Here is a 26,715-nt window from a genome sequence, read left to right as displayed (position 1 = left end):
AAAAAAAAAAAAAAAAAAAAAGACTCCACCAAACAACTATTAGAACTGATAAATTCAACTATTAGAACTGATAAATTCAGTAAAGTTACGGGATATAAAATCAACAAACAAAAATCAGTAGCATTTGTATATGTCAACAGTGAATAATCGGAAAAAGAAATGAAAAAAGTAACTCCATTTATGATAGCTACAAATAAAACTAAGTACCTAAGAATTAAGCAGAGAAGTGATAGGTCTCTGTAATAAAAACTATAAAACATTGATGAAAGAAACTGAAGAGGAGATATTCCATGTTAATGGATAAGAAGAATGAATATTGTTAAAATGTTCATACTACTGGAAGCAATCTACAGATTCAGTGCAATCCTTAGGAAATATCAATGACGTTTTTCACAGAAATGGAAAAGAATAATCTTAAAATTTATATGGAACCACAAAAGAACCAGAATAGCCAAAGCTATCTTTAGCAAAAGGATGGAAACTGTAAGAATCACATTACATGACTTCTAATTATATTACAGAGCTATAAAAGCACATGGAAATTAAACAATAGTAATCAAGTAATCAAGAAATATGGTGCTGGCACAAAAACAGACACACAGACTAATGGAACTGAACAGAGAATTCAGAAATAAATCCACACACCTACAGTGAACTCATTTTCAAAAAAGCTGCCAAGAACATACACTGGGGAAAAGACAGTCTTTTCTGTAAATGGTGTTGGAAACACTGGATATCCATATGCAGAAGAATAAAACTACACCCCCTACCTGATGCCATACACAAAAATGAAATCAAATGAATTAAACACTTAAACCTAAGACCTCAGACTATGAAACTGCCATAAGAAAATATTAGGTAAACTCTCTAGTACGTGGGTCTGGGCAAAAATTTCTTGCATAATACCCCACAAGCTCAGGCAACCAACCAAAAATGGACAAACAGCATCACATCGAGTTAATAAGCTTCTGAACAGCAAAGGAAACAACCAACAATGTGAATAGAAAATCCATGAAATGAGAGCAAATATTTGCAAATTTCCCATCTAACAAAGTATTAATAACCAGAATATATAATGAGCTCAAACAATTCTATATGGAAAAATCTAATAATCCCATTAAAAATGGGCAAAATATTTGAATATATATTTCTCAAAAGAAGACATGCAAATTTCAAACAAGCATATGAAAAGAAATTCAACATCATTGATCATCAGATAAATGTAAATCAAAACTACAATGAGGTATCGTCTCACCCCAGGTAAAATGGCTTTTATCCAAAAGACACTCAATAACAAATGCTGGCGGGGATGTAGAGGAAAGGAAACCGTCACACACTGATTGGTAGGAATGTAAATTATTAGTACAACCACTATGGAGAACAGTTTGAAACTTCCTCAAAAACTAAAATAAAGCCACCATGTGATTCAGCAGTTCCACTGTGGGGTATATATCCCCAAAAGAAAGAAAATCAGTGTTTGGAAGCTATATGTGCACTCCCATGTTTGTTGCAATACTGTATATATTAATAATAGCCATGATTTGGATGCAACCTAGGTGTCCATCAACAGATGGACGGATAAAGAAAATGTGGTACACGTATACAATAGAACAGTGTTTTGCCATAAAAATGAGATCCTGTCATTTGCAACAACATAAATGGAACTGGAAGTCAATATGTTAAGTGAAATAAACCAGGCACAGAAAGACAACATCACATGTTCTCACTTATTTGTGGGATCTAAAATCAAAACAATTGAACTCATGGAGATAGAGAGTAGAAGAATGGCTACCAGAGACTGGGAAGGATAATAGGGGTGTGGGCTGAATGTCGGGGATGGTTAAGTTAATAGAAAGAATGAATAAGACCTAGTATTTGATAGGATGACAGAGTGACTATACTTAATAATAATTTAAAGTACATTTTAAAGTAACTAAAAGAGTATAATTGGATTGTTTGTAACATAAAGGATAAATGCTTGAGGGGATGGAGAACCCTAATTCCATGACATGATTATTACACATTGAATGCCTATATCAAACCATCTCATATATCCCATCAATATATACACCAATTATGTACCTACACAAATTAAAAATTAAAAAAAATTTTTTTTAATATTCCAGGCAAAGGTTAGCTGGGTTCTTGCTCAGGATAGTACCAGGCTGAAAGCAGGGTGGCAACTAAGCTTGTAACCTAGATAGGGCTCAGGGTATTCGTCCAAGATCATTGAAGTTGTTGTTAGAATTTAGTTCCTTGTAGTTTAATTACTGAAGGGTCGTTTCTTGCTGGCTGTTGGCATGGGGTCTTTCTCAGCTTCTAGAGGCTGCCCTCAGGCCCTTGCTACAGGGCCCCTTCCTCTGACAACAGGATATCTTCTTCAGGCCAGGAGGAAACTCTCTTTTAAGGGTTCAGCTGGTTAAGTTAGGCCTGCCCAGGATAGTTCCTGCTTTTGATTAACTCAAATTCAATTGACAGGGACTTTGATTACCTAAGCAAAATCCCTTTGCTTTTTTCACTGAGCAACCTAATCACAAGAGTGATTAGGTTGGCATCAACATATTAGGTGATCATCAACATATTCATAGATTCTGCCCACACAGAAGAGAAGGAGATTGTACAAGGCATGTACACCAGGAGGCAGGAATTTGGGGAACATCTTGGAACTCTGCCACCACATCCTGAACATCACACACTGTTTCCACTCTTGTCACCTTTAATCCTGAGAATGCATCCAGGAGCCAATCTGTTTTATGTCAATTACTAATTAGTCATGTCACATTACTAACTTACTATGTTCCAATTAGTCCTTATTGCATTTGTAATAAAATCCAAATCCTTTTGGACTGGCTACAAAGTTACGTATGATCTGATCCCTACTGGCGACTTCTTTCATGTCACACTCAACTCACTACCCACAGCCACAGTGGCCCCCTCTCTCTCCACAAGTGTGACAAACTCATTTTTAACTCAAGGGCTTTGTACTTGCCATTTCCCCTGTCTGGAGTGTTGTTTCCTGGTTATTCACATGACTGGCTCCTTCTTGCTATTTAGATTTCATCTAAAATGTTACCTTCTCTTATGACATTATATAAAATTTCCTTTTCCCCTAATAACTTTTTATTGCATTATTCCGTTTTATTTCCTATTTTTGTTATATGTTTATCTGTTTATTGACTGTGTGCTCCACTTCAACATAAACTTTATGAGAGCCTGGACCAGGTCAATCTCATTCACCACTGTGTCCCCAGTAGCTTGGAGAGCACCTGGCATTTGGTAGACAGCAAACAGTGTTGGGTAGAAGAAAAGGATTTCATGAGGATTACATCTCTTAGCATAGTTCATGATACAAGAAATCTGTATTTGCTTTAGACACATGTTTGAAGTCTCTTCACTTGCAGGATATGAGAAAAGGAACATCACAGCAAAAGAAAACCCTTAGAGTATGCCATATATTTCTTTATTTGTTCAAAATATTCACTCTAGGTATAAGGGTAAAGGTTATGATTACAGAGGCATAGTCCCATGTGGTTGTTTATATATTTCCGTACTATTAAATGAAATGAAGTTTAGCTTTTTCAGGCTTTCATTTTTCTAGAGAAACTATTCCTCCAGGCAAAAATTCTGAAAAGCCCATCTTCAGTCAAATACATTTTGCAGAATTTTCTCCAGTGGGTGGAGAGAGCTCGGCAGACCGTTTTCAAGATATAAGCCACAGATGATGAAAAGTGAAATTAGGCTGGAGGACATGGGTCTAAACCTAATCCAAGCAGCATTTCTAGGTTTCCTCAAGTTGTACAGAATAACGTAGGTCATCCTGTAATTCAATTCTAATGTTAATGGGAAATCAGCTTTTTTCTCTTTACTTTATTTTCCAACTGGAGACAACATTTTTCAAAAAGGAGCAGTTTTCAATAGAGCCTCATAGATGTGATAAAGCATTTTCCATTCATCACATTCTGCAAATTTTCTAACATCTTTAATTATCAGTTGTCATTTTCTAATTGCATAAATATGTAAGCGAATCTTTGGATCTTTCCAAGGTAGATAAAAATTATCCTCAAGTTGCTAAAGATAATATCAGGGCCTAGGGAGATTAGTAACTTTTCATAAGCTCAAAAAAATTATAGAAAACCTTAGAAATGTAGAGTTTTTGATGACCCATTATCATTAGGAGCCATCTTAAAATAGAAAAAGAAATACTCTAAAGTACATAAATTCATGCATAGATATGGCATGATTGTTTCTTGGCCTTTTGGCCAAGATCAAGTTTATAGATATGGCATGAAATATTTTATTAGTTATATTTTTTAAATGACAAAGTACGAAGTATGATTTAAATAGAGCAAAAATTGCAAATCTCTATCTATCTACCTATAATCTATCTATCTATCTATCTATCTATCTATCTATCTATCTATCTATCATCTATCTATATAAAATAAACCTATATATACCCCAGGCTGGAGTCCACTGGCATGATTTTGGCTCACTGCAACCTCTGCCTCCCAGATTCAAGCGATTCTCCTGCCTCAGCCTCCTGAGTAGCTGGGACTACAGGTGTGTGCCACCACACCCAGCTAATTTTTTGTATTTTTAGTAGAGTCTGGGTTTTACCATGTTGACCAGGATGATGTTGATCTCCTGACCTCATGATCTGCCCACCTTGGCCTCCCATAGTGCTGGGATTACAAGCTTGAGCCACTGCGCCCAGCTGCAAATCTATATTTCTATAAAGTTCTACATATTTTACAACTTCAAAAATATTAAAATATGTTAACAATGTTTTTATTATTTCTGTATATCTTCTTTGTTTTTCAGATTTCCAAATTTATCCTTGTGTTACTGCTTTTAGAAAAAAAGTAAAGACAACTGTTTTTCAAATCTCCCATTGTTTCTCCATAGTTATAAAGTGGATGACTATATGAGAATTTATTTGGTATTTAGACTACATTTTAGAACAATGAATGTGAGGCTACCAAAGAAACTGTGCTAGTGTCTGACCTTTTGTTGTTGTTATTATGTGAGTTTAAATGTTGAAAATCACTAGGTAAGATAAAAAGAAAAGTTGTTGATTTCTCTAGAACTTTTATTTCTGTCTGGCTCAGAGTTATTCTATTTGACTGTGCCCCAAAGCACCACCTGGTTCTAGGAAGAAAGAGCTACCATCTACCTGGCTAGATGGTTACTGTCCTTTGGGGTAGAAGAAACAGAGGGGAAAACAGCCATGGGAGATGAGATGGGCTGGATCAGAGTCCTTTCTTAGAGCCAAGAATTCCAGCCACCAGGGTGAAATGGGAACAGACATTCAGTCCCACTAATTTTCACTCATTCCCAATTCTGTTTGCTTTCCTTGTTCATATACTGATGTTTTGAGTAGTGGCAACAAAATGCACACACCTCATCAACATCAATTTCTTGTGCATTTAATGAGTACCAAGTGCTGTGCTGTTTTTTTTTTTTTTTTTTTTTTTTTTTATTTTTTTTTTTTTTTTTTTTTTTTTTATTTTTTTTTTTTTTTTTTTTTTTTTTTTTTTTTTTTTTTTCACAAGTACTTCCTTAAAGATTAACATAGAGAACAAAAATCAAAACATATCCTCTCTTGCTTTTATGGGATGCAGCGATAATTACGCAGTTACAGAATCAAGACAGGAGACAAGGGGTAAAAGTATCCTCCTTAATGATGAGTATATTCCAGGACTTCCTTCTTGGACAACAACACAGGAAAGAGGTGGACTGCTGCTTCTCTGTGACTGTCACAAAGCATTCCACCTGACTCTCCTTCCCTGAACATGTCTCCATATTTTCACACAGACGCTACCCTGATTGTCGTTGCCTCAACTTTGGATCATGGTTTATGTTTTCCTTCCCGGCTGCTCTTACCATTCTACTCTTATCCTGGATCTGGCTTCAGTGGCTTTTCCTAGGATTCAAGTAAGTAAATATTTTATGATCATAGAATAAATAAAGGTATCTAGGTTCCCAGTTCTTAGCTCCTTATCCAGTGCTCCTTCTCCTATGCCATGCAGGCTACCGTTCTGCATTTTTGTTACTTACAAAATTAATACACACAAATTTAAGGATAAACTTGAATCTCATTTAAACAATATTGGCTGTGGAAGAGTTAATTAAAGATTAGAAAGAGGCCATATACAGTGGCTCATGCCTGTCATCACAGCACTTTGAAAGTGAGAGGTGGGAGGATTGCTTGAGCAATTCTCTCCAGCCTGGACAACATGGCCAAACTCTGTCTCTACCAAAAAACAACAACAGCAACAACAAAATAAAACAAAAACAACAAAACAAAAACCTCCCCCCAAAAGGACCATCCAGGCATGGTGGTGTGCACCTCTGGTCTCAGCTACTGAAGGGGCTGAGGTGGAAACATTGCTTGAGCCTGCGGGACAGAGGCTGCAGTGAGCTGAGATCACACCACTGCATTACAGCCTGGGTGACAGAATGAGAGCTGTCTCAAAAAATATAATAAATAAAAATAAAGATTAGGGCTGGGTGTGGTGGCTCACGCCTGCAATCCCAGCACTTTGGGAGGCCAAGGTGGGGGAATCACAAGGTCAGGAGATCGAGATCATCCTGGCCAACATGGTGAAACCCTATCTCTACTACAAAAACAAATACAAAAATTAGCCGGGTGCAGTAGCAGATGCCTGTAATCCCAGCTCCTCGGGAGGCTGAGGCAGGGAAATTGCTTAAACCTGGGAGGCAGAGATTGCAGTGAGCTGAGATCATACCACTGTACTTTAGTCTGGGTGACTGAGCAAGACTCCAAAGAAAGGAGGGAAGAAAGGAAGGAAAGCAGGGAGAGAGGGAGAAAGGGAGGGAGGGAGAGAGAGAGAAAGGAAGGAAAAGAAAGGAAAGAAAAAAAAGGAAGAAAGGAGGGAAGGAAGCAAAAAGGAAGGAAGGAAGGACGGACAGAAAGACAAATCATCTAGGTGTTCTTTAAGTCCTAAGGTGATAAGATATTGAAAGGCATAAAGAACTCAATCTAATGTCCAATTTGTTAAAGGGGAATTTTAAGGTTTGTCCTTCCACTTGGTTTAATGTGGGGATTTCCCTGGGTTATCAAGCTGCTTAAACTGTGACATATAGGGCTTCCTGCATCATACTAGAACCAAAATTGACATCCTTTTCAATATACAAAGTACAATAAAGATCTGAGGATGTTCTCTGTGGAAAGAATATTGCTTTAGGAGTTACTAGACCAGGAATAAAACTGTGGCTTTTCAGAGGCCAGATAAGGGATCACTGCAAGTCCAGAGCCATTCTCAGTTTCGGTGTCTCCAACTGTAAGATGATAGAATTTACCCAGAAAATCAGTAAAATCCCTTCCAAGGCTATAATTATAACACATCTGGGCCTAAGTCAAATACATTGATGTAAAAGTAAAAAAAAAAAAATGTTGATTAATAAAGACCTACTGATGCCACTAAAATGTCAAATATATGTATTCAAAGATAACTTCAATATATTATCTTTACTGGGATCAAAGCTGGTAGTTAATAAGTACCAATGAGTTACACAGACGACAACCAGCATTTACAATTATGAAGCGTTCTGGAGAAAAATCTAAAATGCAGCCTGTAATTTCCACTTATCTACCAATTCTCCGAAAAGGAAGATGAAGTCACTGTATATCAAATCTTGAGTATATTTTTTTTCCTGAAAAACAAAACAACTCAAATTTATTTTTGTGGGGTTTTATTTAAATAATGTCAAGTACCTATGAATAAAACAGCATGTTATTCACCAACCAGAGAGGCTGAAGCCAGCTATGTGTACTTCCTTTGAAAAGTAAAACGCTTTGGGAGGCCAAGGCAGGTGGATCTCCTGAGGTCAGGAGCTTGAGAACAGCCTGGCCAACATTGTGAAACCCCTTCTCTACTAAAAATACAAAAATTAGCTGGGCATGGTGGTAGGCACCTGTAATCCCAGCTACTCAGGAGGCTGAGGCAGGAGAATTGGTTGAACCTTGGAGGTGGAGGTTGCAGTGAGCTAAGATTGCAACACTGCACTTCAGCCTGGGTGACAAGAGCAAAACTCTGTCTCAAACGGTAGGGAGAAATGAAGGAAAGAAAGAAAGAAAGAGAAAGAGAGAAAGAAAGGAAAAAAAGAAAGAGAAAGAAAAGAAAGAAAAGAAAAGAAAGAAAAGAAAAGAAAAAAGAAAAGAAAGAAAGAAAGGAAGGAAGGAAGGAAGGGAGGAAGGAAGGAAGAAGGGAGGGAGGGAGGGAAAGGGAAGGAAAGGAAAAAGGAGGGAAGGAAAGGAAGAAGGAAGGAAGGAAAAGAAGGAAGGAAGAAAAGAAAGAAGGAAGAAAGGAAGGAAGGAAGGGAAAGAGAAGGAAAGAAAGAAGGCAGGCAGGCAAAATGTTGAAATTAGATGTGGTTTCATGCCTGTGGCCACAGTGTCTAAGACTAGTAACATGGGGACTGACATTCTTCCCTCTTGATTCCTCTTTCTGCTTTTTCTCTAGAACTGGCATGATTTCATTAGTAGTGACAAAATGGTACTGATGATTAAAAAAATAATTCTATCCAGATTGTGGGAGCAGCGTGTGGCAGTCCTCCTGCTGAAGCAAATGTGTAGAATGTCACTGACTTCAGCAGGTGGGCATCAGTAGGGAGAGGCCAGCTGCATACTAAGTGCCCCTTTCAGGAAATCCAAGGCTTGGGGGTTATTCAATTGTGCAGGTAGCAGTGCAGGATACAGGGGATGGCAAACCCAAGTCAACAGAGTCACAGGTTCTTCATTGCTACATTCAATGACTTTATAAAACATATATGCAACCATTGTTATTATTTTAAAATGGCACACCACTTAAAAAGGAGAAATTAAGAAGATAAAAGGCAAGTACATTGAAATATGCTTTCGATGAAAAAAAAAATCCCATGAAGTGTATACACTAGGCAAAGTCCATCAATCACGATCAGTGGCATGTTTAAACAGTTCCCTTGGTGTCCACTCTTGGTTAGACACTGCACAGCTTCATGTTCCAGCTAATTTTTCAGTGTCCTTTTCCATCTGCCAGGGTGTTCACCTCTAGAGATTTTAGATTGACAGACAGAAATTAGCAATCACTCCCCTGGCAGACTAGCATACATTCCGATTAGCATGTTGGCTGTTAACACAGTTAACTCACCCGTTATAAATGACCCCAACATACCTGAGAAGAGGAGCTCATCTGTCAGTGCCACTGAACTTACTTAAATGGAGAGTTTGATGCATTGTCACCGGCTTTGTCAGTTCCTTTGTGAAGGCATTAACTTTCATTTGTAGCCAAGCCAATTTGGCTTTTCACTTTATTGTCTGCAATCAAAATGATAAAATACAAATGCAACGTACTGGGTGGAAAATTGTTTCTAAGGAGGCTCATCTCTTTCTTTATGATTTTCTCTTCTACAGGTTTTTCTGTAGGTAGCCCATAAATTAGTTTCTTATAATAGTAGTATTTATGTCATGACCAGGGGTAAAAGTTTGAGTCTGGCACTAGTCAGTAATTCAATTGAGATTATAGAAAGCAATTTTTTCCTCGCTGATCATAAATGTAGCACTGTCCATTCAGTCATATGCAGTCATTGAGGTGTATGTATGAGGGTGATTATGAATGTTGACGCTTGCCCCAGATATTTTACAGAAGAAAATGTCCTTTCCTTCTATACTCACACAAAACATAAACTAACTGAGCTACTCATAAACATTCCAAGAGATAATCCATAAGAATCTAGCCATTTTCCCATTTATTTCTTCCTCTGGAAATTTTTTTTTTAATCCGCATCTAGAGCAGTGTTTCACAAAACTATTCAGTTTGAAGACACTGGACTTCAGGACAGAAAATTAGTCATTGAGGAAAGAGGTCACTAAAGCAGCCAAAAACAATAAAAAGTGGCAGTTACTATCAGAATAAACTAGATTATGTGGAGGGTGCATTGGGACATAGGGGTAAAGAAATTTAAAGAAAAAAATGTGATAAAGTGTGTTTACTTCTTTTTAAAATTTTGCTTTAAGTTTCATGATACATGTGCAGGATGTGCAGGTTTGTTACCTAGGCAAACGTGTGCCATGATGGCTTGCTGAACCTATCAACCCATCACCTAGGTATTAATCCCTGCATGAATTAGCTATTTATCCTGATGCTCTCCCTCCCTCTGCACCTCCGACAGGCCCCAGTGTGTGTTGTTCTTCTCCTTGGATCCATGTGTTTTCATTGTTCAGCCCCCACTTATGAGTGAGAACATGTGATATTTGTGAAAACTGATGGATCTGGCCCCAACTGTCTCATACTGTCTCATACATTTGTCAAAGGTACTACTGGATTGATGGGTCAAGTATTTGCTGTGTATGCCAGTGTTCAGAGATAGCAGACCAAAGAAAACATCTGTGGTATCATCACTGTCCCTGCCCTCAAATAATTTAATGAGTGGGCTACAACTTACATGTGTGGAACAATTAACAACCAAGATACACAATAAGTACATTTTTAATACATAAAGATCTAGTACACAATAAAGTGTTAGAGATAAGTGGCACATGGCAAAATTCCAATGGTGCAAAATAACTTGGAAAAAGAAAGAGATTGGTAAAGGATGTCATGGAAAATATGCAATGAAAATAGAACATGGAAAAGTGAGCAAACCAGGCAAAAACAGAGAAGAGGGAAGACATTCAAAAACAGAGATGGAGGTAGAGGTGAAGCATAGGTATCTGTTACTAACAGGGAGATTCACATTGCATGACGATGAAGATGTTTTACAAAAATGTCTTCCTTACAGGGAGGTGAAGTAAAAGAGTTCCTTGCTTACAAGGCTTAATTATTCTTTGCAGTTTTAAGGAGATGTTCAAATGTGGCAAAACCAAAACAGTCCAACAAAAAGCTTATGCTGAGGTGATTAAGAAAGAATACCAAAAACTTGGGCCAATAAGGTAAGACATACACATACATGCGTGCACACACACACACACACACAGAGAGAGAGAGAGAGAGAGAGAGAGAGAGAGAAAGAGAGAGAGAGAGAGAGAGAAATGCTCATACAAATGCTTATACTGCACATAGCTATTGAAAAGCAAATAAATACATAATAGCTTGCAAGATATTTATAATACTTGATTAGGGGCCCAAATTTGCTAAGCTATGTAGATTATAGATTATAACTCAACATGATAAAACACATACTCTTGTCTAACTAAAATTTGCCAGGTAAAATGAAAAGAAGCTGAGAGATCCCACAAAGGAGTAAGGGTTTTTTCAAACTGCACTGATGCTCTCGAATTATTGACACATCCAGTTCTTACAGTATTTAATGTTCTGCTGAGATCACTCCTGACAATAGCTCAAGGAGTTTCTACAAATGTCCTGACTAAGAAAATGAGAAATAATGCCACTGGAATTTTTCCACAGGTATCAAGAAGTTGTGACCTTGGTCCTCTTCATTGCAATGGCTCTGCTATGGTTTAGCAGAGATCCTGGATTTGTTTCTGGTTGGTCTGCACTTTTTTCAGAGTAAGCTTTGCATGTTATGTTTGTCAGCTCTTCCTGTTTTATACTCTGCCTCTCTCCTATGTGGTTCTTGTAATTCTGAAAGATAGGATGAGATACTTTTCTTTCTCTCGAAAAGATATTTTAAATTGTAATCTTTTCAGAATAAAATTATAAGGAATTAAATCTAGGATAAGAGCACAGAAAGAATAACCATACTACTCTGTTACTAAAAGGCAAAGTCCATTAGATAAAATTATTCCCATCCCTGCAAATTAGAAATACAATAGGCAGAGGCTGGGCATGGTGGCTCACACCTATAATCCCAGCACTTTGGGAGGCCAAGGTGTGCAGATCACAAGGTCAAGAGATCGAGACCATCCTGGTCAACATGGTGAAACCCCCATCTCTACTAAAAATATAAATATTAGCTGAGCATGCTGGCACGTGCCTGCAGTCTCAGCTACTTGGGAGGCTGAAGCAGGAGAATCATTTGAACCTGGGATGCAGATGTTGCAGTAAGCCAAGATGGCCTCACTGCACTCCAGGCCTGGAGATGGAGTGAGACTCCATCTCGAAAAAGAAAAAGAAGAAAGAAAAAAAGGAACATACAGAAAAGCTGTGTTCTGTGGTGGTTGGGAGGATAGATTTCAGAGCCACATTGCTTGGGTTCCATTCCTGACTCATCCACTTACTTTAGGCAAGTCACTTAATTCTCAGTGTCTTCATCTATAAAATGGAGACAATGATAGCATTTGGAATAGTGTTGGCCTTCTCCCTATAGGAAGTGTTATTATGTGAAGTAAATATCTTTCAATGCCTTTTAATAATCTGATGTAAATTCATATTATGTGATCTTTACCAACTTTGTTTTTTAATTCTATGGAGGACCATTTATTTGGTTCAATATCTTGTTTTTTTTCCTTGATTTATTTACATTTTTACACTAATTCACTAAAAGTTCAGGCCAGCCTCCATTTCATAGATGAGGAATTTCTGAAGAAATAATAAGACTGATTTTAAAAGCTGACCCTAGAAGCTGGGTCCGAGTTAATTTTATATCTCAGTGTCTTATACACCAGCAGTCAATTGCTGAGTCGTGTGAAGTGAGGGGGAAGAGTATGGCATAATTTTCTAAATTAAGGATCATCCTACATGTCAATATAAATAATTTGGTTGTAAGATTTGTGTTCCCAATCTATCTTTCACTGAACTACTCTAATTTCTAAACTCAGCACGTCTTACTTGGACTTCCTGTCTCATATCCCCCAGCAAAAATTCTTCATTTTTTCTTTTTTGGATTTTTGGGTAAAAAACCAAAATTGTTTAGGTCATATGGTTTTTGCCCACATAGCATAAAGAAATTCTTCCCCCCCTGAATCAGAACCTTCTGGTTTATAGGCATTGCCAATGTTTCTAAAGGGTGCGAAGTCTGAATCCAAATTCCTAAGGACCACACAAGTCAAGCAATGCAATATGGTGGTATGTTTTAAAGGATCGGTTTCATTTTTATAAACTTTTCAATTCCCTTAGAAAGAAAACTTTCCACTTTGAGAGGTTTAGACATTTAATTATTTAAAGCAAGCTATTATGTAATAGTTCATTAGTACTTTGTGGCTTTGTGGTAGGATCTAGGCCAACCTAAAAAATAATTATTCCCCTTTTTAAAATCCAATTTCTGTCATCTAGACAAGGAGAGTCTTTATCTAAACACCAGTGTGAAAGACTTAAATGAAATCAGACGATAGTTAATAAAGCCCAGGCAGAAATCCCAATAGGAAATTCAATATAATTGGCTTCTAATTTATGTTTCTTACTGGAGAAAATAGGAGATGCTTTGTTTGTAGCAGGAAAGCAGTGTGTATTGGCTATGAGCAGGCGCTCATGCCACCTAGAATTCTGAGACAAAACAATAGGAAAGGAACAAAGGTTTGAGAGAGGATGAAATTTTAAAATATAAATCTAATTGGCAAACCCAAAACAAATAAAATTTGTATAAGATTAACATCTTCTAATACTGAAATAACCTAACTGCATTCCTGATAAAGTTATAATATGATAATAGTTTTTAAAGTCCTTTGAAAATAAATTATTTAGTATTTATGCCTTGATTTAATTTAATATACATATTTCATAGGATATGTTTGTTATGCAGAGTTTTAGGCATTACAAATTTCTAAAGCTAGCATGATATATCAAGATTTATAGATACCACCTAATGTTTTCATTCCATCTGTTTGTACCTGGACTGAATTCAATGTGTCTTTTCATATAAAACAAAATCTGGTTACATGATGCCTGGCACAATTTGCCAAAAATTCAACCAAAAATCATAACTGAAATAAGAGAAATAGGGAATAATAAAATTATAAATATCAGTCAAGTTTGTAGGATAAATTACAGTAAGGTAGATTTTTAACCAATCATGAAAGAAAATGTGTCTATGCTTACAGAAAGTAGACTGCTTTAAAAATTGCTAGATTAAGATATTGTATTTCTTTGGCTTTTTAGATTTTTCCAGTAAATTGTGGAAGTAGAGAAGCTTCTGTAGTGTGTACACATTACTGAGTTACAAGATAGTAAAATAATCTTTAGCATGCACATATTTCTTCTCAGACTACAGAAATACACTAGTTAATACTGCTGACTTTTAAAACTAAATTCTAATTATTGACTGTGTCAGTTACATGTGATCTCCAGGTTCTTTGCTGTTGAAGCTTCTGGGAACCTGTCTTATTTTAGAATGATCTGATGATTCTGAGACCCCATCTGTTCCCGACTCAGTCTTAATTTATATGGTGATCATTTGTGAGCATTGGCTAAACCACTCCAATAATTAATATTCTTGATTGAGTTTCTTAGGTGCAAAGCATTAAGTGGGTTGCTTTCATTTGTATGATATGGTTAGAGCCTAAAACCACAGAAGCAGGTGTTATGTCTTAGAAAACAGATCAATTCCTTTTCACAATTTATAGAAGAATTTTAGGGGACCACAGAAACATCATGCCTTGCCACAATTTAATAGAAGGATATTATAAATCAATTATATGGGGCTTTGCCTGCTCTAGCAATGTTTCAACTTCAAATCTTGATCAAAATAATTAAATTAAATTAAATAATTCAAAGAAGAAATTGTTTAACAAATCTATAAGCTTATCCAAAAGGGAAATTTGCCACCTTGGCCTAGTATGTCAGCATGTGTATATGTGGTATTGAAAATAAGAAGAGATCTATGGAAACAACAGGAATATGGTCTGAGATTATTGTTTTTAGTGTTATGTCATTTAATTGGGAATCCATATATTCTTAAGGCAGATTGAGAATAAATAACTTACACCACCTGCTACTGATAATAACACACTACTGTTATTCGCAAAATTGGTTTTGGTGTTTTAGCAACCAATAAGTTCTTGATGCTATTTTTAATACATGTATTTTTCCCTTTTACAGGTACCCTGGTTTTGCTACAGATTCAACTGTTGCTCTACTTATAGGACTGCTATTCTTTCTTATCCCAGCTAAGAGAGTGACTAAAACTACATCTACAGGAGAAATTAGTTGAGTATCATTTAAAATTCTGCATAAATTTAACAGCAGAGCAAAAATTGTAAAATTCCATTGGTTTCACTTGGCACCTAGAGCAGAAAGAAAGCCTATGCTGGCACAATCCCTGGCTTAGTATGCCCTATTTGCAAACTGCAATGCTGTCTTCAAGCCAGCACGTCTTTCACCTGTGAGAAGGACCATCTTACTTTGCAGAAGTGGGAAGTAGATTTCCTTTTGTATCATGGTTAGGGCTCTGCCACAAGCGATACTATTTGACCCATGGTAAACCCACTTCAAAATTAATCTTACTGTTGGAAAACATAGCAAAAAGAACTTGGAAGACATTGCTTCATTTTGATACGTTGGTAATAAATGCAGAAGATCTACAAAGGTGATGAATTTCAAAGGAAAGAGTATTTACATTCTCAAAGTAGTCCTGGAGCAAAAGTTAAATCAACCTCACATAGCCATAACCTAGGATCACAATTGCAATGAAAGGGCCAAGTGTGGTGGCTCATGCCTGCAATCACAGCACTTTGGGAGACTGAGGCAGGAGGATCACTTGAGGCCAGTAGTTTGAAACAAACCTAGGCAGCATGGTGAGACCCCAGCTCTACCAAAAAATTAAAAAGTTAGCCAGGTGTGGTGGCACACACCTGTAATCCTAGCTACTCCGGAGGCTAATGCAGGAGGATCACTTGAGCCCAGGAGTTGGAGGCAGCAGTGAGCTATGATTGTGCAACTGCCCTGGGCAACAGAGCGAGACTTGGTCTCTAAAAATAAAAATAAAAAGGTGTTCTGTGACAGCATTTATTGTATTTACAACACATGGACAAAGAACAGTGCACCTTTGCCTGAGCATGCCACCCTCTCAACACACACACACACTTTTTTTTTTTTTTTTTTTTGAGATGGAGTTTCGCTCTTNTTTTGAGATGGAGTTTCGCTCTTGTTACCCAGGCTGGAGTGCAATGGCGCGATCTCGGCTCACCGCAACCTCCGCCTCCTGGGTTCAGGCAATTCTACCGCCCAGCTAATTTTTTGTATTTTTAGTAGAGACGAGGTTTCACCATGTTGACCAGGATGGTCTCGATCTCTTGACTCGTGATCCACCCGCCTCGGCCTCCCACAGTGCTGGGATTACAGGCTTGAGCCACCGCGCCCGGCCCACACACACTTTTTAAACACAGGATTCATCCATGTCTTTGCTTTATAATACAGCATGCTTTGAGTAATCAGACTCCCCTCTTGTCAATGTGGGGCAAATAATTTTTAATTGTCTGGAAATAAAATTGACTTGTGGTTTTGTTTGTTCTTATGGGGATAAAACTGAGATTTATGTAGTTGTGTTGGCCCACCTGACTCTTGAGTCAGAATCCATAAATGACTAATGTATCAGATTTCCAGGACATATGTGACCAGAACAGCATAGAAATAAATGTCTTTTGTTTTACACTTGAGAGTAGAATATCTCAATGTGTGTTAAGGAGTTGATGAAGTAAGGAGCACTGATTCCTCGAGACCATGAGGACTCTGATCATTGCAGTCAAAGCCTTAAGGTCTGGCAGTGGCAGGTACTGAAGAATCCATGTTTGGCTTAGCTTCCCTGGTTTCCACATCTAAACCCCCTCCCTTAGAAAGAGATGTTCCTACCCACCTTTCTCTCTCCCCTCCCTCTTCAAAACCAGTTCTCTCTGCTAAACTATTCATACAAGGCTTAAAAATGACAAATAATACATAATATGTTAAATTTTAAATAAGAAATACATTTTAGAGATGTTTACACTTTAACAAGATATATGACCTTAATCAAAGTAAGAAACTTGATGACATAATTTCAGTCTTCAATGAGGAAGGATTTGGTTTGGATTTGGGGGAAAGTGATAGGAAAGAAACTTACCAGTTAACTTAAAATCTTACTATCTAGAAGGCTGCCTGTTATACACATGTTAATGGGCAGAATATGTCCTCAAATGAACTTACTTATCAACAAAGCAATAGAGAGATCAGAAGGCAAATATAAAGAGAAATCTTTATGATAATCATAAGCACTGTAAGGACCTCACAAATAATACTTTATGTAATCCGAATCTTGAATTACTTTTAAACCAAAATCTTGGTGAATCTATCATGATGCTTCTTATGACTTAAAAACTAATAAAAATGTTCAAATAAATATTAATGGATAATAATTAAAATGCTACAAGATGCTCTTGGAACCAATGAAATATTATCAACATTTTGCATAGCAAAGATTATTATAGTCTAATGCACTGTGCTATTCACAGTTGGCTAAGATGTTAGTGGAATGAATGAATGAGTACCATAAGTAACATTGTTATAATTTATTGAAATATTTTCTATGATATTACCCAAAGGATTTTTCTAAGTTATAGAGCTTTTTTTTTAATATATATAGTATAATGTTCCACCTCATCCAGGTGGAAATCACTCAAACTCCAGATTAAGTCCCATCTTCAAAAACAATATAGGAATATCACAAACTTCCTGTAAAATGGCTATTTAGGATGCTGAAGCAAATGTCATATTGTAATACTTTAAGCAATGTGTAACTCTAGGGTTTTTGTCTTGCAGTTGCCTTTGATTACTCTCCACTGATTACTTGGAAAGAATTCCAGTCATTCATGCCCTGGGATATAGCCATTCTTTTTGGTGGAGGGTTTGCCCTGGCAGATGGTTGTGAGGTAAGATATTTAACGATAAGACTGTTCAAAAGAAGAGCACAGAGACATTCAATCTTTGGATATATTCCATTTCACTCTGTCATTTTAATGTTGCAAATTTTGCTAGCTATGTAATGAATATACCACACAAATGAGGTGAGTTCAGAGTTCAAGAAATGTTACAAGCTGCAAGCATGAAACATACCTTTTATGGTGTTCCAGAATGTTAAAATAAATAATACAAAAAAAATTAAAATTTTTAATTCATGAAATTGTATTAGAAGACTAGTAAGGCAAAATATATATGAAAATATGTAAAGTGTCTCCTAGTGAAATAAACGTTTTGTTTGCTTATGGCTTCACCTCATTTCATGATGAATTTGAGTAGCCCTTGGACTTCAGTATATCATGTTGCTATTGCTGTCAAGAAAAGAGAATGAGAAATAATACTAGCATTAAAGATACTTAGTAAATGTTTATTGAAAATGTCTGGAGAAAATTTCACATAACCATTTATAACATTATGTTATGTCTAATCTTAGAAAAAAATATGAACATCATGAGATGTTGGTTGACAACTTCTTTGCTCTATCTATCCAGCTGATAGAAAGCAGCAGTTTGGTGAGGCCCTCATCTCTTGTAATTGCCCTGGCCTTTGTAGAGTTATTGAAAATTATCTTCCCCCAGAATTCTATGAAAATTAATTACTCCTATATTAATTTAAAAACACTCATTTCTGGTTTTCATAGACTTATTTGAAATATTCAAAGCTTATGGCTGTTCTATTTCCTTCCTCGGTCATCAAATTAACAGAATGTTGAGAGAGGTGACATGTTCAGCCCTTTGGCTTCCAAGAGGTTAAATTTCTATCCTACTCAAGACAAATTACTGTCTCGTCTCTTCTTGATAACTTGTAGGAAGATAGTCCTTTGCTTCTAACTTTACTGGCAATTTTTCTACACAAAATTATGTCTCTGGATTGGACCCTAGACACTCAATGTGATTGTGAAAACATAAGCCAGATCCTAGCATACAAAGTCTGAGGAAATGAAAAGGTGTGGACTCAGTCTGATGCACAAGGTTCTCTCAGTAGAAGAATTAGGGAACCTATACAGTGAGGTCTAGTTTGCTATTAAAAATCTCAATACACAGAACCAAATGTCTACAGGATACCCAGAATAACTCTACCTCTTAGTGGCCAGATTGAAGCCATGAGCTACAAGAGTATGGCTAAGAACAAATATGCCCCTAAAAACTGGATTGTAAAAAATTTGGAGACAATTAACTTTTAAAACTTTTCTTCCTGGCAAATGTCCAGAACCAGATAACCTTTCTAGTTAGAACAGAACAATGAGACAGCAACAACTATGGAATTCACCTGATTGCAATTATCTTTCTCTTAAATGCTCCTTGGTTTTGTTTTAACATGATTTATCTCTCATGAGCAGATAGACACTCTCAAATTCTTATCAGTGAATAACTCCTCTTCCATCTTCATACATTCCTAAAATTTTTCTCCTAGGCTAAACATGCAGGATTTCTTATTTCAGATCTCTGCTAAAATTGCAATAATAACAAAAACGTGCCAACCCATAGAGACAGACTATACGACAGGGACAAGAAGAGGCAAGACATGTTGATCACATAAGAAGATGGAAAAAGGATATTTGAGAGGAACTGACTTTGTCCAAGTAAAAACATAGTGAAATATGAAACATATAGGCTGGCAAAAGGAAGAGTCAACAAGAAACAAGCTGGTTATCCATAGCATCCTGGCATACCTCAGGAATCAGAGGCAGCAGATAACTCTGAAAGCTAGAGAGTAAAAGCCAGAGCTGAAATATGGAGGATGGTTTGAAAAGTGTATAAGGATCTACGGGCCTCTGAGATACTTTTCCCAGTCCTGCTGCTGTTTTCTATCCTCCCTGATAGAAAATTGAGATTTACTTTGTCAAAAAATTGAGCCAATGAGACACCGACTCACAAAGAGATATGAACATTATAACATCAATCCAAAATGTTCTACAGTCAACTAATAGGTATTTCAGAAAGAGAGAAAAAAATAGGAAGAAGATTTCCACAAAATAACCCAAGAAATTTGTTAGAACTAGAGACTTTGAGATTCTTGACTGGGAGAGTTACTGAGTACCCAAAACCAAAGCACTTTACGTAGAATTTTGGAACCATGGGATGAAGACACAATTTCAATGACGTACAGGTAGGGGAAACAATATATAGTATAATCATTTTCTCATATAATTAGACATAGATAAAACCTATTCTTAAATAATATGCTAGTATTAATTTGTGTCAATGTGACTAAAATGGTGGATAATCTTTTTCTACCTAAAAGTCATAAGCAAAAACAAGCAAATAAATAAAAATACAAGCCAAAACCACACATGATATTTGCTACTCACATCTGGGAATGTCTGTTCCAGCTTTTGATCTGAGGGTATCCGGCTTGTAATTAGAGTATTTTTCATGCCACTCCTAGTCATCATAAAGAATCATATATACAATAGCCATTGAAATTTCACAAAAGGAGGATTTTCCCTTCTATGTTGGGGAGAAACACAGAACAACACACTTGCTAATTTGCAGGTTTTTCTGCATTATGTATAATGAATCAAAGAGCAGAATGTGATCAGGCTTCTAAAGAATCTAACTGAAACCACAGGAAATGGAGTAATGGCTTGAAAGTGTGGAGTTATAATTATTTTGAACCTAGAATCCTACAAATGCAAAACAACGAGAACAGTGGGAAAATAAAATAAAAAGGTTTTCAGGCATGCAAAGACTCTTATACCAATTCTCAGGAACTTATAGAAGACAGTGCTCCCCCAATGCAAAAGAGTAAATAAAAAAATGATTCCCACAAAGTGGGGAGGAGAAGGAACATCATAATATGATAGCAAAGAGAGGTCCTGGAACAACAACAGTTGAGTACACTTAAACGGAAACTAAGCCACATGGAGCAGGAGGAGGAAATATTCCAGAATAGATACTGCTATGAGGGAATATGAGAAGACATCAATGGCCTGATATGTTCATCTGTTTGTGGGGAGTTTTTCAGCTTTACTGGAGAATGTGATGAATTAGTAATAGGTACTTAGAAAACTAAAAGAATGAGACAATTATTTCTTGTGGGGAAGGGAGGGTAAATGTACTGATAGTATGCTAAGTGGTTTAGCTATGAACAATATTTATTTAATCATAGTGGTAAACATTAAGTATTGACTTAACCAAAAATGTTAATATGAGTATGCGGGAATGAAGAAACAAGAAATGTATGTATGGTGGATGATGTAAGAGAACTGAATTCTCATGTAACATTTTAGAAAGTCAGTAAATAATGTCTAAATTTTTAAATTAAGCAAAAAATCATAGAATATTATTTTAAAAGGTAACTATAAATGCCTAAACACAGCTAGCTATAAGTGGCTAATAAAGGTTGCAGTTGTTGCCTCTGCAGAATATAACTCAGAGAGAGATAAATCAGAAGGGCTACTCTTTTCTTAAAGGCCCTAATAGTACATGATCTATTAAAATATCCACATATATAAATTAGATATCATTAAAATGTAATTGAAAAAAGTAGGAATACATTTCAAACTTCCTAAACCATGTTGATAGTGTTAAAGGAAGACTAATCAATACCTCCTCCCTACCAAAGCCACCCAGACCTACCAAACCACAGAAAAATAAGAGATTAAAATTGTATTTTAGAAAGTGAGTTTTCAAAGGATATAATGTTTTTTACGGATTTTACTGTGTCTGATTACAAAGAATTATTCATGAGTAACAAATTTTACCAATTTGCTTTTTAGGAATCTGGATTATCTAAGTGGATAGGAAATAAACTATCTCCTCTGGGTTCATTACCAGTATGGCTAATAATTCTGATATCTTCTTTGATGGTTACATCTTTAACTGAGGTAGCTAGCAATGCAGCTACCATTACGCTCCTTCTCCCAATATTATCTCCATTGGTGAGTCTCTATTTATCCCATTTTTTAGTCTTTATTAAGAGCAGTGTTCTGCTGTGGAATGCTGGTCCTCATGTTGTGGTATGGAATATTTTTTGGTCTAAATGGGCCTCCTGTAAGTAACTTATAGGGTGGTCTTTATTTGTATGAATGCTTTTAGGAGACCTTCACTCTAGATAACTGTTTTTAAGTTTTCATGTCCAAGCAGCATGATCTTAAGTGAACAACTTACTTTTTCTCAGTCCAGTTTTTTCCTTTATAAATAAGAGAGAGAGTCAGACTAGATCCATTTTAGATATAAGACTTAGAATTTAGCATTTGCTGGTAACTTTAGTATTTAGATCTTTAACCGCTGACACTTCTGCCTCCTGAACATTGTTCCTAAATTTCTAAGAAGTGTTTCATATAAGTGATTTGCAAATTAATGAAAAACTAGGCTCATACTTCAGGCTTCAGGCTTAAATATCTTACACACAGTTTTCTACTGCCCACGGAAGAATTTTTAAAAAGTAAGTGGGTTTACTAAGAGAGAGAGGGTAAGAATGCCTTTTCTTCTTTTCTCTGTCTACGTAGCAATTACAAGAAACAGTTAGCTTTAAGTAAAATGTTTTTCTTATTATGATGGATGGGTTTGGTGAAAGGAAAGCACTTTCAATTAAGGAGGACTGTCTTTCTGAAATTGTGCTGCTACAAGTTCAAGGGGCATATGTTGGTGTTCTTAAGCTACTGATTGAAAGTAGAAAAAAATGCAGGTTGTGTATATTGGTACAATATCATTTTGTGTTTTTTTTTCCTTTTTTAAAAAATTTCTCAACATAGAAGAGTTAGAAAATTATGTGTTAAGAACAATAGTAACTCTTCCTATGTGATGATCCCTAAGCAAATCTTAAATTGTCTGTATCACAGAGACAGTAGTTAGCAGTGTAATGAGAAGCACTAGAGCTACAAGGACTTGAGAACCTGTGTGAGCTCTGTTGCTCACCAGCTGCATGCTTGGACAAGCGACTTTAGCATCTCTGGGCCTCAGTTTCTTCATGTTATTTGAGGATATAGCAACCATCTCATGAGATCATTGTAAAAATTCAATATGTATAAATATATGACATGTATTATATATAAACTATATATGTAAATATATGAATATGTACATATACAAAAACATTTAGCACAGCACCTAGCAATAGATAAGTAATAAATGGTTGCTGTTTTTATTTAGTTTCTGGAATAAATAATATTTTATTTTCTAAATGAGCTAGACTGTAATGTTTAGGTGGGCATCAATAATTGTATAAACAACAAGAGGTTGAGACATTTTCTTAATACTATTCTTCAATTTATAACTGTGTTACTGTATATAATTTTATGTCATTAGGTTCCAACCTGCTTCTGGGAAGGTTTATTATAATACATTTGTTCATTCGTTTTATTTGATGTCTACCCTCAAAATTTTACTTACTCTTTTTTTATTTGTTACAATAGGCTGAAGCCATTCACGTGAACCCTCTTTTTATTCTGATACCTTCTACTCTGTGTACTTCATTTGCATTCCTCCTACCAGTAGCAAATCCACCCAATGCCATTGTCTTTTCATATGGTCATCTGAAAGTCATTGACATGGTGAGTTAGCTGAAAAAACACTGTCAGATCCAATACACATCTTGATGTGTGCTATGTCTTGACATATCTTCCCTTTTATACACCAATCAGCCACCAGAAAAAGCATGGCCTGAGTTCTGTTTATGAAGATGTGTGCATGACTAATCATAGAATTGTTTTTAAAAGTGATAATCAGACCATTATAAGTTATGGTCACAAACAGAGATATGTTGAATGCATCAGTAATGCTTTGGAAGAAGGAAAAGAGCACTGAACATGTCCCACACAACAGCTTACACTCACAGGTCAACACTAGGATCCAAACCGATCTAGGCAAAAGGAAGAAATCGGCTTAAAGAAATCCACGCATCAAAACAACACTGTTGTTTGCTATCACAAACATTTATGCAACCAACATTTCCTCTGAATGAGACACTGGGTCAGTGCCTGACTGATGAAAAAGTATCTTTCTTGTTTTGATTTCAATACCAGGACCTAACATGAAAACACAAGCAAACAATAATGAAGAATTTAACTGATGTACATTTTTGCCAAATACAAAAGTACTGGTAGTTAAAAACTGGCTTGAGAATATTCTGGTAGTTTCCAAATCTTCACACCAATTTCCAAACCAATCCAAATGATAATGTAGCCAAAATAAATTCAGTGAGCTTCCTATGCAAATACAGTCAAGGTAAGTCCCAGCTCCCTTTCTCTCACACAGACTGCTGTTCCTAAGTCCTTACAACATAAACATTCCAGAAATGCCTCTACACAGAAATGACATAATATTCATTTCATGGTATAAGCAATGCCTGATATATGTGTACTGAAAAGGATAAAAACAGGATTCTGGGACAAATGAGTAGCTGGCTTGCATGGACAGGGAATAGGGCCACTTTTATCATTCTTTCCAGGTATTCCCCTTTTGCTTCGGGGCTCCATGTTTTAATGCAGAGAATGCAGGAGTAAGCAAACTTTCTCGGTAAAAGCCCAGATGGTATTTGAGGCTCTGTGGGGCCCTGTGTTCTCTGTCACAGCTACTCAACTCTGCCATTATATTATGAAAGCAAAGAAAATATGTAAACAAATAAGCATAGTTGTGGTCCAATAAAGCTTTACTTACCAAAACAAATCAAGGGCAGTAGTTTGCCAATTTTTATTTTAATAGATAGAAAGCAACTTTGAGATTGTTTAATGGACTGTAAAATAATGATATAAGAGCTAAAACCAGGAGAACTCTAAGAAAGATAATCAACATGGTGAAAATATTGAAGGTTAAATTAATAATTATGTTGAGTGAATATAAAAGACACGGTTGCCATATGGTGTCCTGAATCTTATTAATTGAAATATAGAGCCACAAAACTGAAATTCTGATTTAACATGAAATGGCAGATTTCTAAGTGGATTTTTCTCTAGTCGGAATTACTTAGGTATATTCCTAAGAGGAACATCTCTGGGACTCTCCAACTCAATGGCGTTTAGTTGGGGACAGATTTTCTCTTGCTATGAATGGAGAAGGAATACTATGCAGCCATAAAAAATGATGAGTTTGTGTCCTTTGTAGGGACATGGATGAATCTGGAAACCATCGGTCTCAGCAAACTGACACAAGAACAGAAAATCAAACACTGCATGTTCTCACTCATAGGCGGGTGCTGAACAATGAGAACACACGGACACAAGGAGGGGAGCATCACACACTGGGGTCTCTTGCAGGGAACTGGGGAGGGACAGTGAGGGGTGGGGAGGTTGGGGAGGGATAACATGGGGAGAAATGCCAGATATAGGTGACAGGGGGATGGAGACAGCAAACCACATTGCCATGTATGTACCTATGCAATAATCCTTCATGATCTGCACATGTACCCCAGAACCTAAAGTACAATTTCAAAAAAAATTTTTTAAAAGAACTCCTAAATTTAAGAAATGACAGTTTATACTAATCATTTAGGATGCATATAAATCTGGCATACACTTGCTACAACAGGATTCTATTTCTCGTGTAGGCTTTCTTTTGGGACACTGACATTTATGCTCTTTCCTGTTCAAGGTTAAAGCTGGACTTGGTGTGAATATTGTTGGCGTTGCTGTGGTTATGCTTGGCATATCTACATGGATTGTACCCATCTTTGACCTCTACACTTACCCTTCGTGGGCTCCTGCTATGGGTAATGAGACCATGCCATAATAAGCACAAAAGTTCTGACTATCTCATGGTAACTTCTGGAAGGCATTAATAATTGACTGTAAAATGTGGCTCTAAATAACTAATGACACACATTTAAATCAGTTATGGCATAGCTGCTGCAATTACTGTGAATACCTGAAACCTGCTGTTATAACTCAGAGTCCATATTTGTTACTGCAGTGCAAATAAAGGGCATCTATGTGCCTTCATCAAGAAGCCCATGTTTGAGATTTTGCTCATGAACCATCTGCAACTTGCTTCATCATAAGAATAATTTATAACTTGACCTTCAAGGAGATTAGACCATTTGTTTCATCTTGCAGTTGGAGTTCAATGTAACATTTTAAATGCAATTTATTATTTCAGAAACTTCCCATGAAACTAAAAATAGAAAATAAGATATACAAGTTAATTTGGTACTTGGATAAATCATTTCCACAGTGTTGTTCAAGAGAATTTGCCGAGAAACCAAAGCCATGATCATTTGGTGATGCAGAGAAAAGTTTAAATGAAATATGCATTTCCTCATTTAAAAAATCCAATTGGATTATTCTTAATACATACATATAATATGAAAATTGAGATTGAAGCAGTAATTCCAAAATTATAGCTGAATATACTATATAACAGAAAACTTATAGATAAGGATTTATTTCTACTGAACTCTATAGTTACAGTAAAATAATTCATACTTTTATGATCTTAGCACTGAGAAATTCATTTTGTAAAGCTATGGATAAGGCTTGCTATGATTTGTACTATTAGTACACTATAGTTAGAAAGGAAAGCTAAACACTATAAAACTACTAACACATTTTTGCATCTGAGTAACAACTTTTCTTAAGTGTTTATCTTAGTCCAGAAATGCATAATGTCGTATGTTAAAAATAAAGGGATGTAGAAATCTAAATGAATTATCACAGTGTATACAGACATAGAAAAATCACATAACTCTATTATGTCAACACTGCAATGAAATTTCAGAAGAAAAAAAGAATAAGAATGAAAACTGCTGACATATTACAAAAGAGAAAAATAAATCATTTAAGAGCAAACCAAAAAGAAAAAACCTAAACATTTAAACAAAAGTAGGGTAAGAATGGTCTTGTAGAAGTCAGTTTCCAATTACCCTGATGTGACCATTACACATTGTATAGAGGCATCAAATTATCACATACACCCCCAAAATATGTACAAATATTATATATCAACAAACAAGT

General features: G+C 36.2%; 1 protein-coding gene across 1 annotated transcript in view; it reads left to right on the top strand.

Moving 5' to 3' along the window:
- The window catches only part of SLC13A1 (solute carrier family 13 member 1), a 98,346-nt gene extending 71,873 nt beyond the window's left edge, over positions 1–26,473 (top strand). Inside the window, exons 8-15 of the mRNA XM_017507637.2 lie at positions 5,815–5,934; positions 10,835–10,933; positions 11,409–11,510; positions 14,937–15,043; positions 17,628–17,737; positions 21,547–21,708; positions 23,185–23,322; positions 25,358–26,473. Of these exons, the coding sequence (XP_017363126.1) occupies positions 5,815–5,934; positions 10,835–10,933; positions 11,409–11,510; positions 14,937–15,043; positions 17,628–17,737; positions 21,547–21,708; positions 23,185–23,322; positions 25,358–25,495 (976 nt within the window). The 3' untranslated portion in view covers positions 25,496–26,473. The remainder of the gene's footprint in view (positions 1–5,814; positions 5,935–10,834; positions 10,934–11,408; positions 11,511–14,936; positions 15,044–17,627; positions 17,738–21,546; positions 21,709–23,184; positions 23,323–25,357) is intronic.
- Positions 26,474–26,715: the final 242 nt, after the last annotated feature.

Source organism: Cebus imitator, unplaced genomic scaffold (genome assembly GCF_001604975.1).
Source record: "Cebus imitator isolate Cc_AM_T3 unplaced genomic scaffold, Cebus_imitator-1.0 Scaffold381, whole genome shotgun sequence".
NCBI classification, from domain to species: Eukaryota; Metazoa; Chordata; class Mammalia; order Primates; family Cebidae; genus Cebus; species Cebus imitator.
Note: the sequence above shows the minus strand (reverse complement) of the source record. Positions and strands in the feature narration are given on the sequence as shown.